General features: G+C 49.3%; 2 protein-coding genes and 1 non-coding gene across 7 annotated transcripts in view; all 3 read right to left on the bottom strand.

The window, feature by feature from the left end:
• Positions 1 to 383: 383 nt before the first annotated feature.
• Positions 384 to 6,966, bottom strand: LOC119261890 (ran-specific GTPase-activating protein-like). Its single transcript, XM_037531933.1, has 6 exons — positions 6,738 to 6,966; positions 3,867 to 4,003; positions 2,405 to 2,562; positions 2,165 to 2,293; positions 1,712 to 1,774; positions 384 to 1,351 (listed from the first exon to the last, which is right to left on the bottom strand). Exons 1-6 carry the CDS (start codon positions 6,750 to 6,752, stop codon positions 1,224 to 1,226), a joined length of 630 nt encoding a protein of 209 aa, XP_037387830.1. The 5' UTR covers positions 6,753 to 6,966; the 3' UTR covers positions 384 to 1,223.
• Positions 1,549 to 1,677, bottom strand: LOC119261902. Its single transcript, XR_005129259.1, has one exon. It is a non-coding gene; the product is annotated as a small nucleolar RNA SNORA77 (small nucleolar RNA).
• A 5,814-nt stretch (positions 6,967 to 12,780) lies between the features above and the next one.
• Positions 12,781 to 17,600, bottom strand: part of LOC119261537 (protein FAM214B-like) — a 42,284-nt gene continuing 37,464 nt past the window's right edge. For all 5 annotated transcript variants that reach the window (XM_037531841.1, XM_037531844.1, XM_037531843.1 and 2 more), the window contains 3 exons: positions 16,883 to 16,951; positions 15,589 to 15,788; positions 12,781 to 13,004 (listed from right to left, as the gene is read on the bottom strand). In XM_037531841.1, the coding sequence (XP_037387738.1) occupies positions 12,851 to 13,004; positions 15,589 to 15,788; positions 16,883 to 16,951 (423 nt within the window). In that variant the 3' untranslated portion in view covers positions 12,781 to 12,850. The remainder of the gene's footprint in view (positions 13,005 to 15,588; positions 15,789 to 16,882; positions 16,952 to 17,600) is intronic.

Genomic DNA, 17,600 nt, shown 5'->3' with positions numbered 1-17,600 from the left:
ATTACTTTGAGGTCCAAAGTGGATATTTTGAGAGTCATTATTTTCATAGTAACTAAAAATGTCAAGAAGAGAAATTTAAGGTTCTAGGCGAATATTGTGAAAAAATGATGCTGAAATACTGTTTATTTTGGCGGGCTGCCAGAAACAGAAGTGGGCGGTTCCTACTTTTTCCTCCTCTGCCTGGCAGGAATGGGCTTCAACACCTTCGACGGTCAAAAAAGAAAAACCGACTGGATTTCTGGAGACAACCGTGAACCGCAGCCTGACTTCCAGGCCCAGGAGGCTAAAAGCCACCGTCAGCATTTGTGGAACTCGAGGAAGAACCTCGAGTGATCGGTTCTCCGTTCTCTTAATTTCGTTTGAAGCAAACAAGCAGCCAGGCCTCGGTTTAGTTTCATTTATTTATTTTATGAGTTTCTTCAAATGGCTGGTCGACGAGCAGATGCACTTTCACCCCTCCGAAATCTTTCACTCCACTCAAAACTAGTCTTACTTTCAAGGAGAGCCGTTTTTAACCCACCGCCGGTCGGCCACGATCCACAGACGACTGACAGAAAACCTGCTCAGACACTTAGAACAGAAGCCAATGGGCAGCAACTGCCCACTGTCCTCTATTAGAAGCCTGGAGTCTGTGGGTTTTCTACTTACCGTGACCGAGCGCTGTGGACGCGGCGGATAGAGGCCACGTTAAAAATGCTCCAAACCCAAAACTCTGACACCTTCCCCACGGCTTAAAGTCAAAGATTCGCTACAAAACCCGCTCACGCCCCACTCACTCGATCCGCTTCCTCATCCCATTAAACAGTTCACCCACACGCTGGATTTCACGCTGCTACCTTAGAGTACAAAAGAAAAAATAATGGAAAAACAAAAAGTTCCCCAATGTGGGAATCGATCAATAGCACAAGCCTCGTCTTACAGCACGGTCATGGTGATACGTGGGGGGTCAGAAAGTGGCCAGAAAAGACAGGAGAACCCACAGAGGAGCGGGAAGAGAGGTGCGTCGGTGTGGAAGGGAGGAACAACCACGCAACATTTCGATGATTGAGAAACGGACACTTTAAAGAGGCATCAAGGTCTTGTGATGTCGGGAGGAAAACAAATAAAAATAAGTAACAAAAAACAAATCAAAAAAAAAAAAAAAAAAAAGTGTCCAAATTTTTAGAGTCTATTGTAGAAAAGGGAGACGTGTTGCAGGTCAAAGAGAAGCGCCGTCACCGGGCTCATTTCTCCTCTTTCTTCTCCTCTCCCTCGCTTTTCTCTTTCTTCTCCTCGGAGCTCTTTGTCTTCTCGTCCTTTACGGAAAGCTCCTCCAGTTTCTCCGCCACCTTGTTTGCGCTGTCGCCGCTGCCTGTCAAACACACACATTCAGAGTCGGTTAGTATCTCTAATAGACTTTATTACGAGGTTCATCACCACACGGTGTGGCTCTCTGTCCACTAACGTGGAGAAACAAGTTGCACAGCTAAAACAGCAGAAGAAGCCACACTGATGTCGTGCACACGTTTGCAGAGAACCGGACTGTTCTGGTTGAGACTCAGCACTAATAGATATATAGCAGAACACCCTGGAGTCGGTCTACAGAGACAGACTGGCGTGGAGCGCTCTGCAGGATGCTCTAGCAGACAGAAAAAGTTTCAAGGCCGGAGGAGACGGCCCAAAACAGAGTGAGTCTGCAGAACAGCAGCAGGAGGAGGAGGAGAAACCGTACCTTCCAGAGATTTCCGGACCTCCTCTTTGCATTCGTCAAACTTCGCCTTGAACTTCTGTGCATCTGCAGAAAATAAACACCACCAGAGTTACTAACCGAATAAATCCAAACGACAGAAACCGAAGCGCCACCAGGCCTCGCCTGTTAAAGAGGGAAACCTTTAGCTTTAACAGGTTTCAGCTCTTTGGAGTTTCACAAATTTCCTTGCTTCTCATAAAGTACATAAATATTCACTGCTCCCTCTCCAGTCCATGCAGTCAATACTGACTGCTTTTTCAATGAGGCACAACACAGGGCAGCCAATCAGAGCAGAGATCATTTACATAGAGCAGTCTTTAAGGACAAAGAGAGGTTATTAAGGCCGTTTTGGAACCTAAAACTACACAAATGTCATAAACCCCCTTTAAAACCCCCCAAAAACGTGGGACGAAAGGCACTGCAGGCCTCACTCACTCTCAGCGTTGAGGAAGCGGATGGCCAGCAGCTCCGGTTTGGGTTCCTCGTCTGCGAAGTCCGCGTGTGTGTTCCACACCCAGGCTCTATCACTGCCCGCGTTCGGCTTCAGCTCCATCAGCGGCATGACTGCACGCATCGACATGCACGAGTTACATCAGTTCTCTGGTTAGGACGAACGTTTTCACGAGACTGGGCGTTACAGCGGGTTTAACAGGGCACTGGGTAGCCGCTACTCACTGTGGTGGTTGGCACAGATCTTTAGTGTGCGGTCTCTCCTCATTAGGAGCCGGATGGTGCCTTTCTCTTTGTGCCGCAGCAGTTTGACATCGCCCGTGCCGCGCTCCTTCCACTCCGGCGGGTCGTTCTCGCTCGCAAACCGGTACAGCTTCGCCCGCCTAAGTAGAAGACATCAAAGCATTGTGTTACTTTAGCATGAGGCAGTTTGAAAGGTGCAGGAGCGCCACAGAGAGACCCATCAGTTTCCCAGTCCAGCCCTCAGAGCCGCCCCAGACGGGTACATTTAACATAGTCTGAGGATTTTGGGGTCGAGCAAATATGTGGAACCATCTGGTCGGCCCTAAGGATTGAACTTGGTTTTCAATATTGCATTCGTTCTTCACGCTGCCTTTGGTGCCCACCAGACATCGTGTCATAACCAAGCTCCCAGCACACCTGGTAACCAGCTGCTCTTAACGGCTTGGTTCTTGGTTGGAAAGCTTGGCATGCTGGGAGCTGGACAAAAATGTGGACCATCTGAGGACTGGACTTAGACCTCCTGGACTAGAAGGAATTGGAAAAAGCTGCTGAACAAGTGACATTCAACTTCACCGTCATCGCTCACTACAAGGCATGGAATGCAGTTAATATCTAAATATACAACTACACGAATACATACACAATATCAAACGTGATGTTATCCAAACAGGGCTGCACAAGCTAAATGGTTCCTTGAGTGTGCATGGTTCTATATAGTACCATTTTCTTTACTGAAGAACCCTTGAAGAACCATTTTAAGTGTGTGGCTCACTGCAGCAGATCATAATTTAGCTATGAATCCCCACGATTGCCCCTCAAAAATGGCTAGATGAACCAACTTCAGGGCCAGTGACTCCAGAACAGCCGTGACTGAACAGTCACCTTGCGGAGAAGGTACAGGAGTTTAGCTCCAACCCTAATCTGGCTCACCTGATCCAATTAATCATCGTCAGAAGGCCTCGATTAGCTGGATCAGTCTGTTTTTTAACTACGCTGCAGGAAGGCGGCTCGCATCGCAGAGCTGGCGTCCACTGAGCTCATATCACTTTGATCAGCTGTCATTTGAACTCAATTCTCTCGCATTTTAAAGGGTCAATATTATTTTTTTCACCCCATTTCTTTGGTTTCATGCATCAAAAACAAGTTTACTTTTACATGGCCATTTACACGGCCTCTAACTAAACATGCCGCTTCTGATGAGATGTTCCGAGTGTGTTCAAAATAAGAGTCTCCTTCATTTAACTATGGCAGCTGTGCCTCACTCAAAACAGCAGTCGGCACCGAAACACCCCTTATAGCCTCAGCACGAGTGGGCGGGGCTAATCGGGCAATAAGCAAACGATTCTGTTTTCAAGACATGAGAAAAACTGCAAACTCATCTGCATCTCAGCACCAGAGCTGCTACAGAGTAAGCGGCATGTTGTTCAACGTTAGTGCGGCTCACATTTTGAACAGCTCCTCTTCATCTTCCTCCAGAGTTTTGACCTCGCGCTCAGGCAGCGACACGATGGGCTCAAAATGGGGGTCGTGGTTGGCGTCGTCTACGTTATCTGTGGACGTCTCGTGGTCATCTTGTGTATCCTTTGTCCAGAAAGAGGGAGATAAAAATGAAAAACCATGCATTATTGAATGTTAACGGCTTTCCGGTTCATACCGACAATCACGTTTCAACAAAAATCAACCAAACTAAATCAGAAGCCCACAGTTTGTGCGCAACAACGCAAAAGCTGCCAATTTTTATGAATAAATAAATAAAAATACCAGCAAACAAATGTACAACAGTATTACCCCTCCCTGTTGACTAAACTCTGCCGAACCTTCTCGATTCAGACTCAAAGCTCAGAGTCGCCAGTCGTATCAAAACTGAAAGTGTCGCTACACGTCTGCGTTTCACAGAACCATTAGGTTTAGTTTTCTGAGCGCTCCTACACGCCGCACCGGCCCTGGGGGGCCCTCGTCTCCGTGGCCGCTCAGCAGTAGCTCAGACTGAAAGGCGGGGGGATTTAAAGAGCTCACTCTCTAGCTCTCCCTTTGTCTCCGATTTGCTGCGGCAACCACACTCAAACCCACTGGTGCTGAACCACGAGGCTGAGCTGTGCTGACGCTCTGAGCAGCGGAAGGACCCGGCTTTAACGGGGGCGCTGCGTCCGTTAGAGGCCCACATTCAACGTCAACAATAACAGAATCCCTGTTCAATTGCACTGGAATTCTTTGTGCCAGAACAGACTCCCAAACTTTCCCAAAACTTCCAGATGAAGGCCGAGACTAAAATGATTCATCAGTGATGAGCACTGGCGTTAGTTCAGCGACGTATTCAGAGTGGTCTGATGTGGTGGTGATGGGAACCAGACGTCCCCTCTAAAAGCTCCTCACAGTGGTGGTGATGGGAACCAGACGTCCCTCTAAAAGCTCCTCACAGAAAGTTCCTACATGAACTGGTTCTGAATTCAGTGCCTGATGACTGAGACGCTGTTTTATGAGAGTTTAGAGAAGATTTTGGCCTTAAACTCCATTCATGGTGGAGAGATACATGCAGGGTTGCTCTGAGGCAAAACAGTCCGCCTCAAAAAATTCAGATTTTCCACTATTTTCCCGTCATCGTCCATATAAACTCCATTTTAACAAAGTCTAAGCATGCCTGCGGTCTTCCCATCAACACGGAGGTTAACCAGGCGAAAGTAGACGCCTTAAAACTTCCCCAAATCTGTTCCTTCCCCCACGTTAACTAAATTTTCAGTGGGTAATGCGAACTTGGTCCTAGACAAGATCTAACTGGCCTAGAAAGTCTAGTCCCAGAGTTAAAACATGGATTTTTGCCAGGGATGCCTCATGGGTAGAAATGACTCAATCTAAAGCAAAAGGAGTCCAACTCTGGTCCTGAAAGGCCAAAGCAGGGTCTCGGGCCTCGGGCCGAGCTCTGGCAACCTTTTCGTGTAGAAACTTTCTGTGAGGAGCTTTTAGAGGTGGACGTCTGGTTCCCATCACCACCACTGTGAGCAGCTCTGACTCTGCGCGTTTCTCTACAAACTCAGCGTTTCGCATCAAATCACTCCGAACGGCTCTGTTTACACCTGAACCACTTAATTCTGCAGAAATTCAGAAAAATCGGTGGGCTTCGCCTTTAACCGGCCCTCGGTCGCCTGAAGCCCATGTGCTCCTACAGCAGCATGCTAATGCTAAGGCCGGCTACAAAGGACCCTCTAGCCCCGTTAACGTTACCGCCGGCAGGCCACACGATCCGGCTTCCCCTCCATCAGCCGTTTATCCCGCAGACCGCACCGGAGCTCACAGCCACGGCCGCTGCGCTTCGGCACGGACACACACATCCAGCCGAACGCGTTAGCCTCGCTGCGGCTAGCACGTTAGCCCCTGCCGGGTCCGGCCTAACGGCGCCTCCGCGGCGGAGCCTCACCCTTTCACTCCGCGGCGCTGGAAAACGAGACGGGCGGTGATCGGGCGAGAGGATCTCCGCTCATACCGAAGGATGTTCACCTGTTTCGGGCTGCAGTCTGCGCACGGAGAGCCTCAGCGCTGCTAACGCTTACGCTAAGCTAACGCAAGGCAGCCGACCCGTTTCAGGGCCCATTTAAGACGGAACCACCGAATAAACGGTCCAAACGGGGAGCTTAGGGGCGATACAGAGGCCCACGGTACGAGCCTCAAGATAGTTTCTTACTGGACCCAAGTTTCTTTACAAGTCCAATTGGAACTCGCCGTTCCACCTTAAATGGCGTAGCATTTATATTCTGGCGCCGAGGCGCGAGAACACAACGCCTGCACCACTTAAGGTGGAGCGGATAAACGAAGCTAACCGAGCTGAAACCGCACAAATGGACAGATAACTTAGTTGCACAAAGACAACGCGGCAGTTTAAACGACGGAACAGATAAAAGCGAAGGTTTTTAGAGAAAAGGTAAGTTTCCGCTGGCCGTTCGGCGCGAAGCGCGATTTTAAATCATGTTTTTATTTATTGACAGATGAAGTTAGCTGCGGCGGCTAGCAGAGCTAGCCCGCTCGGAAACAGGCGGTAAACGGATCCGAGAGCGGAAAGAGGGACAAAGCGAGATTTTACAGAGTTAAATCTACAGAACTGGACCGACTGGGAGTTAAAACGGCCTCCCGCCGCAGACGAAGCGGGTCTGGCGGCGGAACCGGCCGCTTGGTGCAGGAAAGCGGCAGCCGGCTTTTAAACTCGCCGTAGAGACGCGGCGGGCGGAAAGAGGAGAAAAAGACGCGGATTAAAAGCAGCCGGCCGACCAAAAGCCGCCCGCGCGGGCAGGAGGCGCCCGGGCGCGCTCCGGATCAGCTCGCTCACCTTCGGGTCCGCCATGGCTCGGTGGATGTTTGCGGATTGTGGAGTTTTACTGGGCGCTTTTCAGCCTCACCGCGAGGAAGAAGAGGACGCTCCCGCTTTCGCGCGCGCTCACCGGACCGGCGTGTCGTCACGGCCGCCGCCGCGGGTGACGTCACCCCGCAGAGCGCCGCTGTTTGGGGTTTTTTAGTGTTTGCGGTGTTTCGTGTTTATTCCGTTAGTTCCGAGGCGGAGCCGCCGCGCTGACGAGCCGCGCGGACCGGCTGAGCTGTTTATCCCGAGAAAATGTGAAGCGGTTATTCCGGGTGTTCCGGGTTTCTTTGTCAGTACAGCGCTGCCATGGCAACAGAGGTCAGCGAGTACATCAGAAAAAAAAACAAAACGAAAAAACAACAGAGTTAGAGGGATGGAGAGGGATGGAGGGAGGAGAGGGAGGAGGGAGGGGGGAAAGGGATGGGGTATGGAGAGGGGTGGGGGTAGACGGATGGAGAGGGAGGGGGGAAAGGGATGGGGTATGGAGAGGGGTGGGGGTAGACGGATGGAGAGGGATGGAGAGGGTGGGGATGGAGCAGGGAGGGGGAGAGGGTGGGGATGGAGCAGGGAGGGGGAGAGGGTGGGGATGGAGCAGGGAGGGGGGAAGGGATGGTGTATGGAGAGGGATGGAGAGGGGTGGGGGTAGACGGATGGAGGGGGAGAGGGTGGGGATGGAGAGGGTGGGGAGGGAGGGGGAGAGGGTGGGGAGGGAGGGGGAGAGGGTGGGGAGGGAGGGGGAAAGGGATGGGGTATGGAGAGGGGTGGGGGTAGACGGATGGAGAGGGATGGAGAGGGTGGGGATGGAGCAGGGAGGGGGAGAGGGTGGGGATGGAGGAGGGAGGGAGGAGAGGGATGGAGGGAGGGGGGAAGGGATGGGGTATGGAGAGGGATGGAGAGGGGTGGGGGTAGACGGATGGAGGGGGAGAGGGTGGGGATGGAGGGGGGAAAGGGATGGGGTATGGAGAGGGGTGGGGGTAGACGGATGGAGAGGGATGGAGAGGGTGGGGATGGAGCAGGGAGGGGGAGAGGGTGGGGATGGAGCAGGGAGGGGGAGAGGGTGGGGATGGAGCAGGGAGGGGGGAAGGGATGGTGTATGGAGAGGGATGGAGAGGGGTGGGGGTAGACGGATGGAGGGGGAGAGGGTGGGGATGGAGAGGGTGGGGAGGGAGGGGGAGAGGGTGGGGAGGGAGGGGGAAAGGGATGGGGTATGGAGAGGGGTGGGGGTAGACGGATGGAGAGGGATGGAGAGGGTGGGGATGGAGCAGGGAGGGGGAGAGGGTGGGGATGGAGCAGGGAGGGGGAGAGGGTGGGGATGGAGCAGGGAGGGGGAGAGGGTGGGGATGGAGGAGGGAGGGAGGAGAGGGATGGAGGGAGGGGGGAAGGGATGGGGTATGGAGAGGGATGGAGAGGGGTGGGGGTAGACGGATGGAGGGGGAGAGGGTGGGGATGGAGGAGGGAGAGGGTGGGGATGGAGAGGGAGGGGATGGAGGAGGGAGAGGGTGGGGAGGGAGGGGGAGAGGGAGGGGGAAAAGGGATGGGGTATGGAGGGGGTATGGAGAGGGATGGAGAGGGGTGGGGGTAGACAGATGGAGAGGGAGGGGGAGAGGGATGGAGAGGGTGGGGATGGAGGAGGGAGAGGGTGGGGAGGGAGATGAAGGGGGAGAGGGATGGAGGGAGGGGGAAAAGGGATGGTGTATGGAGAGGGTGGGGATGGAGGAGGGAGAGGGTGGGGGGAGAGGGTGGGGATGGAGAGGGAGGGGGGAGAGGGATGGGGTATGGAGAGGGAGGGGGAGAGGGATTTAGAGGGATACAGAAGTGGATGGATGGATGGATGGATGGATGGAGGGATGGAATGATGAGTGGATGGACGAACTGATGAACTGGACATCACTTTTGAGGCAGTTATTTGCTGGTTTGATCCCCAGAGCCGACAGTCCATGACTGAGGTGACCTTGAGCAAGACACCTAACCCCCAACTGCTCCCCGGGCGCTGCGGATAGGGCTGCCCACCGCTCTGGGCAAGTGTGCTCACTGCCCCCTAGTGTGTGTGTATTCACTAGTATGTATGTGGCGTTTCAGGTCACGGATGGGTTAAATGCGGAGGTGGAATTTCCCCGTTTGTGGGACTAATAAGGATCAATTAAACTTAAACTTAAACCTAAACCTAAACTAACCACTGAACCCACAGCTGAAGGGCGGCAGTGTTGTTCTCCGTCCTCCCAGCAGGGGCCGCCAGACTCACACAAGCCATATACATGTACAAGTATACACACACTGCGTTTCATCCTCCACCGTTTTAGCTACTCCTGTCCACCACGACAGTCTGTCAGCGTCAGAAACCACACGGAGATCATTTAAAGGACAACTCCACTGATTTATCAACATTTCCTCCACAATTCAGTGTCAGAAACAGACTAAACGGAGCGGTTTGGTGTGAAATGGTTCAGGTCTCTTTACGGTGGTGGTGATGGGAACCAGGGGTCGCCATGAGAACGCAGATATAGACATTTTACTTACCATCCAGAACCACGAGAGCACCTGCACGATTCCTCTGAGTTTATATGGAATGTTGATGGTGGTAAATTAGAGGAAATATGTTTTCTTCGGGGACTGTTTTAATCCTGCTGCGTGCATCTCTCCGCTGTGACGAGCTAAATCCAGTTTTTTCTCAACATCAGGGAATTCAGAACCAGTTCATGTAGGAACTTTCTGTGAGGAGCTTTTAGAGGTGGACGTCTGGTTCCTATCACCACCACTGTGAGCAGCTCTGACTGCGCGTTTCTCTAGAAACTCAGCGTTTCGCATCAAATCACTCCTAACGGCTCTGTGAGCAGCTCTGACTTGGTAAGTTTCTCTAGAACCACATCAAACCACTCTGAGCGACTCTGTTTAAGTCTGAACCAGTTAAAAATGCAGTTTTTTGGGGAAGAACAGTTGAATTCCCTCCTAAACAGCTCCACATGGCCAGAGGAGAGTGTGGTGATTTCTACGCCACCGATTAGCATGAGGTTTTCATCACCCGTTAGCTACATTAGCTCGTAGCTCCAGAGCTAAAACTAAAGAAGGGAACTTCAGACTCCAGACGTTTGGAGTAACCTGGGTAAACGGTGTACATTTTGGGGAAGTACCGCTTTAATACAGGGCCCTGTAAGAGGTCCCGGATCACAGAAATCAGGATATAGTCCAGTATCTGGAGGTGGGAGTGACCCATCGGAGCGGTGTTTACATTCCAGCTGTGAGACCTTGGAAGCAGCAGGCCAGAGGAATGCTGGGAGGACGCTCAGCTCAGGGTGGAGGACAAACAGACCAGCGCATGGCGTTTTGGATGCTGGCGCGCTGGTCAACCAGCATGACCATGCTGGGGTGACCAGAATAGACCAGCACGGAACGCCTGCTGGTCTGTGCCGTGGTTTTCAGCAGGGAAATCTTGATTGAGGCCTCCGTCAATTCATGTCCTTCATTGTAATAAACTAAATCATCAATGTCCTAGAGGACTCCACGCCATTAGCATGGATGCTAATTAGTTAGCTAATTCTGTGAAAACTTGTTTGTTTACACCCGTTTAAGGCTTAAATACGTGTTTTCTTGTTTAAAAAATTCTAGAAAAATTAAAAAGTGACCTAATTTTAAGGGACTTGCCTCACTCAGATGCCCAATTTGAGCTCATGGTGTAGCTAGCATGTGACGCTAATGCTAACGGCTAGTCAGAGAAGCTCTGTGTCAGCAACTTTGTGCCTTTATGAAGAAAACCTAACTAAATATTTCAGCTGAAGTTTGTGTACATTAACTCTTACGTTGAAATTCAGCTTATACTAGTAGGAATGACTGTAGTGTCATACGGTAATCCAATGAAAATTAGGCCGACGTTCTAATTATTCCCTGTAAAGAGGCTTAATTAATGAATTTTCATTTTTGTCAGTTAAACGTGTCCCAAGATATCTTTCCTCATACTTCCTTCACTAATCACCAACACTACAGCGAGTTCCTATATGGCAGCCAGCAAGGCTTGAGTTTCAGAATCCTCAATGAAGCTTCATATTTCAGAAATTAGGGATTTATATACACTCTCAAAACTCACCGTCGGACCCATTAGGCCTGTAGACCATTTCAAGCCGTGAAGAAAACGTCAGGCGTCAGAGTTTCCCCTCCTTCAGAGCTCATTTTATTGTTTAAATATACATTTACATTTTCTCATTTTAAATACCCCCAAACCTCCCTCCCCCCCTCCCCACACTCCTCCTCTTTGCACTTGTTCATTTCCCCCCCTCCGTCCCTCTCTAAGAGAAATCACACACCCCTCTAGCTGTGCAGCATATTGCTTGTTCTTTTTTTTTCTTCCTTTTTTTCTTTTGTTTAAGACATCCGCGAACATAAATTAAAATACTACCACTTGCTTCCTGTAGGGGGAGCCAGACGCTACAAAACTCGTGGTTTAGCGAGCAAACCGGTTCAGCTTGGGATTCACAACCACGCCACTCTCCTCTGCGTTCCTGGAGACAAAACCATGAACCGTAAAATTAGCTCTCTACGTAAATCAATAGTTCGGTGAAAAATCGGATTCGCGCGGTTTTCCTCCTCGAGCCAAACGTCGTCAATCGGCCAAGAGGGACGTTTACTTGCACTGGAGCTGTGAGGCTAATGTGGCTAGCATGTGCGATTGTCTATGTTCACAGATAAGAGTGCGTAAAAACTAGGGGTGAACCGATGTGGGGATGTGGGCCAATGCCAGCGTCCGATATTCTTCATCTACATATCTGTCAAGACGTAAACAGAAGAGATTAGGACTAAATCTACCTGGATTAGCATTACAGAGCGTTGCATAGGAAGGAATACCTGTTGTAGAGGGACAGGAATGTGGAAAAAGAATAAGATGGAGATATTTTAGCGCAGCAGCCCAGCGTTGGCTCGGCACTTCGCTGTACAATAAATACGTCATGAAATATTGGTTTGAAGTAAAAACCGGTCAAATCTCAACATCTGTCCAGCGCGGATATGTTTTTAACCCACATCTGCAGGCACCCTTTCAGAAACCGGCATGCAGTCAGCACAGTGCTAAGCGGTGAGGGATAAGCTTCCACTACTTGAGAGCCATTAGCCTCGTGGCTCCGGTGCCACAGTGCCATTCACTTAGTGATCTGGTGTTTGCGCGGTTTTCCCATTTTTCACCAAACTATTGGTTTAAAGCCCCAATCGGGAACAAGCACAATGTTGCCGCAGGACAGAAATGCCAACTGTATGTGTTTTAACAGGCGCCATACAAACGCCATGCGTCTTGCAAGCCCTTGGTTTCATCCTGTAGGTGGCAGCATTTCCCAATTAGGACCCAGTTTTGTAGCATTTCCTTGCTCCCAGTCAGCCTGTTCATAATAGAATTACTCAAAACGTCAGTGCCCTTCGCTCTGCGTGCACACTGCCTTCAGGTCAGTGCTGTGGTCAGTGGAGGCCTTTCGCGTCTCTTGTCCTGCTGGTTGCCTTCTCTCTGGAACGTTCCAAGTCCTTCAGCACCGTCACAGGTGGTGTTCCTTCTCTAAACCGCCCCCGAACAAACTGGCCAGCTAGCATTTAGCCAAAGGCTAATAAAACAATCCTGGTGACACGTGGGCCAGATTTGGGCGACACGCTCTGATCCCAGACCCGCTACTCTAGCACCTCCAACCTTCTTCTCTAACTCCACCGTCTTCTCTTCGTCTCCTTCCTCCACCCTCACTGGCCAAACAGGGAGGGGCCGTCCGACCAGCTCCGCGTAGACGAGGTCCCAAGGCTGCTTCTGATTGGACGACCTGCTTGACTGTGATTGGTGCAGGCAGACTGAAGGGCAAAGTGTAACGGCACTAGAGGAAAACTCTTCAGTCACAAGGCATGCATGTTACACCCTCATCGTCAGAGAGTCCGTCGATTAGACAGTGTGATATTCGTTTGTTTTTGTTTCGTGTGTGTGCGTTAGGTCAGTCTTTCAAGTGTGTGTGGTTCTGTTTGTCCTACAAAAGTCTATTTTTCTATCAGTCTTTTCCGCGCCCACCTCTCTTTTTGCATCATGGGCTTTTTTTTTTTTTTTTGGGAGGTGGGGCTGGGGAGGGGGGTTGTCACACTCGGGGAGAGTATTTGGGGTTTCTTGGCACCTCGGTGAAAGATTTCAACTCATAAGGAATCCCCGTGTCCACCTCAATGGATTTGCGGGAGAATAGCAGCCGGATATCATTGTGCAAGTAAATTTTTCCAGATTTGGAGCTCTGGAATCTGAGGGGAAAAAGAAAAAGCAGTTAGCATCCATACTGAAAATACAGTCGCTCTGACAGACTGTAATACACTACAGGAAGCGTAGGGGGCGATACGGCTTCTACTGTTTCATTTAAAAAGCTCTATAATGTTCATATGATCCACACAGTCGCTCTGACAGACTGTAATACACTACAGGAAGCGTAGGGGGCGATACGGCTTCTACTGTTTCATTTAAAAAGCTCTATAATGTTCATATGATCCACACAGTCGCTCTGACAGACTGTAATACACTACAGGAAGCGTAGGGGGCGATACGGCTTCTACTGTTTCATTTAAAAAGCTCTATAATGTTCATATGATCCACACAGTCGCTCTGACAGACTGTAATACACTACAGGAAGCGTAGGGGGCGATACGGCTTCTACTGTTTCATTTAAAAAGCTCTATAATGTTCATATGATCCACTCAGTCGCTCTGACAGACTGTAATACACTACAGGAAGCGTAGGGGGCGATACGGCTTCTACTGTTTCATTTAAAAAGCTCTATAATGTTCATATGATCCACACAGTCGCTCTGACAGACTGTAATACACTACAGGAAGCGTAGGGGGCGATACGGCTTCTACTGTTTCATTTAAAAAGCTCTATAATGTTCATATGATCCACACAGTCGCTCTGACAGACTGTAATACACTACAGGAAGCGTAGGGGGCGATACGGCTTCTACTGTTTCATTTAAAAAGCTCTATAATGTTCATATGATCCACACAGTCGCTCTGACAGACTGTAATACACTACAGGAAGCGTAGGGGGCGATACGGCTTCTACTGTTTCATTTAAAAAGCTCTATAATGTTCATATGATCCACACAGTCGCTCTGACAGACTGTAATACACTACAGGAAGCGTAGGGGGCGATACGGCTTCTACTGTTTCATTTAAAAAGCTCTATAATGTTCATATGATCCACACAGTCGCTCTGACAGACTGTAATACACTACAGGAAGCGTAGGGGGCGATACGGCTTCTACTGTTTCATTTAAAAAGCTCTATAATGTTCATATGATCCACACAGTCGCTCTGACAGACTGTAATACACTACAGGAAGCGTAGGGGGCGATACGGCTTCTACTGTTTCATTTAAAAAGCTCTATAATGTTCATATGATCCACACAGTCGCTCTGACAGACTGTAATACACTACAGGAAGCGTAGGGGGCGATACGGCTTCTACTGTTTCATTTAAAAAGCTCTATAATGTTCATATGATCCACACAGTCGCTCTGACAGACTGTAATACACTACAGGAAGCGTAGGGGGCGATACGGCTTCTACTGTTTCATTTAAAAAGCTCTATAATGTTCATATGATCCACACAGTCGCTCTGACAGACTGTAATACACTACAGGAAGCGTAGGGGGCGATACGGCTTCTACTGTTTCATTTAAAAAGCTCTATAATGTTCATATGATCCACTCAGTCGCTCTGACAGACTGTAATACACTACAGGAAGCGTACGGGGCGATACGGCTTCTACTGTTTCATTTAAAAAGCTCTATAATGTTCATATGATCCACACAGTCGCTCTGACAGACTGTAATACACTACAGGAAGCGTAGGGGGCGATACGGCTTCTACTGTTTCATTTAAAAAGCTCTATAATGTTCATATGATCCACACAGTCGCTCTGACAGACTGTAATACACTACAGGAAGCGTAGGGGGCGATACGGCTTCTACTGTTTCATTTAAAAAGCTCTATAATGTTCATATGATCCACACAGTCGCTCTGACAGACTGTAATACACTACAGGAAGCGTAGGGGGCGATACGGCTTCTACCGTTTCATTTAAAAAGCTCTATAATGTTCATATGATCCACACAGTCGCTCTGACAGACTGTAATACACTACAGTAAGCGTAGGGGGCGATACGGCTTCTACTGTTTCATTTAAAAAGCTCTATAATGTTCATATGATCCACACAGTCGCTCTGACAGACTGTAATACACTACAGGAAGCGTAGGGGGCGATACGGCTTCTACTGTTTCATTTAAAAAGCTCTATAATGTTCATATGATCCACACAGTCGCTCTGACAGACTGTAATACACTACAGGAAGCGTAGGGGGCGATACGGCTTCTACTGTTTCATTTAAAAAGCTCTATAATGTTCATATGATCCACACAGTCGCTCTGACAGACTGTAATACACTACAGGAAGCGCAGGGGGCGATACGGCTTCTACTGTTTCATTTAAAAAGCTCTATAATGTTCATATGATCCACACAGTCGTTCTGACAGACTGTAATACACTACAGGAAGCGTAGGGGGCGATACGGCTTCTACTGTTTCATTTAAAAAGCTCTATAATGTTCATATGAGCCACACAGTCGCTCTGACAGACTGTAATACACTACAGGAAGCGTAGGGGGCGATACGGCTTCTACTGTTTCATTTTATAACACTAATTACATATAGTAGCTGTGTGATTAATTGTGTAATTACATGTAAAAAGCATAAAAAAGCTCATTTAATCTGTTAAATAGGACTATATTCATTATATATTCCACTTTAAAACACAGCTCGGAGGAAAAGAAAGCCGACCTCAGGTGCATCAGGTAGCAAAGAATCTTCTTCCTGTCGGAGGCAGAGCTCTCTGGCCCCTCCCCCGACCCCTCCCCTTCCTCCACGGGCACCAGGAAGATGCGATGACGCAGGAAGGTCATGTGATTGACAGGCATGTCCCCGAAGTTATAGGTCACCAGGAACATCTTCACCACAGTTTTATTGGGGTTGAATAAGGTCTGTAAACAAAACAGAGAAAGCGGCGCTGAGTGATCTCCCTACAGTGGAAGGATGGACCGAAACACCTGTGGATGTTCTCAGATCTGAAGCAGCTTGATCTTCTCCTCTCTCTCAGAGATCAAAGCTTTCAGCGCCGTTTATCTGCTGGGGGCAGTTTTGAGGTCCACCAGCCCTAATTCAGTATTTTAATCCTAAAAATAGCAAAACACATTTCAAACACGCAAAAAGCAAAGCAGTGTGCCCACTTTGCTAAAGCTCCTCCCACCTTCAAGACTGGTCATCAGTTTTCTAGTCCAACTCATTCTGCCACGACCTCAACTGGCCATTGTTTATTCACAATACAGATTTGAAATAAAAACTGCTTTATTTTATTTATAGACCACATTAACTGCTGACACTGTTAACCCTGGTAAATCGTCTCCAGGGCACAGCAGGTTTTTAAAACTGCCCATTCGCTCGAACACCCGGCTGTTTGTTTTACGGGTGCGGTGCCATAGATCATTGATGGGGAGGCGAAGGGAGCACACATTATGTTGCAGTGCATGCTGGGAACTGTAGTGCAGTTCATGATGAAGTGGCTGATAATAACAGAAAATGAAAATAATTGTGAATAGGGCCGAGCCACACGCCTGACTTCGCCCCCGGGGTGGCTTTAAAGGTGAAGAAGGAAACATGCAAACATGGCCACTGAGAGAGAGGATAAAGTAAGACTTATAGAACAAGCCAGAGAGAGAGAGAGAGAGAGAGAGAGAGAGAGAGAGAGAGAGAGAGAGAGTGAGAGAGAGAGAGAGACAGAGAGAGAGACAGAGAGAGAGAGAGACAGAGAGAAATAAAGAGACAGAGAGAGAGAGAGAGAAAGAGAGAGAGAGAGACACAGAGAGAGAAAGAGAGAGAGAGAGAGAGAGAGAGAGAGAGAGAGAGAGAGAGAGAGAGAGAGACAGAGACAGAGAGAAATAAAGAGAGAGAGAGACAGAGAGAGAGAGAGAGAGAGAGAGAGAGAGAGACAGAGAGAGAGAGAGAGAGACAGAGAGAGAGAAATAAAGAGAGAGAGAGAGAGAGAGAGACAGAGAGAGAGAGAGAGAGGGTGACTCACCACTTGAATGGTCCCTGCTTTGGGTACGCTGTATCCTTTCTTTCCCAGCGGCTCCAGAGAGATCACACCCTGATACACACACACACACACACACACACACGCGCACACACACACACACACACACACACGCGCACACACACACACGATTCAGTATCTCAGAGCTGAACACCAACACGGCCTCTACATGCAGCTCTGGAGACGTTTTAATCAAACATGTTCGGTGAGTTTTCATTCCTGTGTTTAAGGTCTAAACCTGACCTCTACAATTAGCCTTTAGTCTCCGGGAAAACCAGGATCATTACAAAGGCTCACACAGCGCTAACCACTCTAACCAGTCTGGGACTGTCCGTGCTCCGGCCGCACCGCGCTGACTACCGCACCTGCGTGAAAGCAAATAATGCTCTCCTGCCAGAAGTGGCAGTAGTTAGCTTGGCGCTAACATAGCATGGAAAACCTCATAATGGCTTAAACAGTTAGCATTGTGTATTAGCGTTCATAATTAGCTTTATTTTACCTGTGGCTAAAGGCCAATTAGAAGGGTCAGGCTCACGCGTTAACCAGCGCAAGTAAATGTTCAGAAATACATCACAAACGTTTACAAGCACACGCGGGTCACTGACGCCTCTCTGATGAAGCTGCTTGCCTGGTAACTGCGCCCTCTTGAGGAAAAACCTCAGCCTGCCAAGCCTGAGTGGGTGAGTGGGTGAGTGAGTGAGTG

Source organism: Pygocentrus nattereri, chromosome 20, assembly GCF_015220715.1.
Source record: "Pygocentrus nattereri isolate fPygNat1 chromosome 20, fPygNat1.pri, whole genome shotgun sequence".
Lineage (NCBI taxonomy): Eukaryota > Metazoa > Chordata > Actinopteri > Characiformes > Serrasalmidae > Pygocentrus > Pygocentrus nattereri.
The sequence above is the reverse complement of the archived record's forward strand: the minus strand, read 5'-3'. Positions and strand labels throughout refer to the sequence as shown.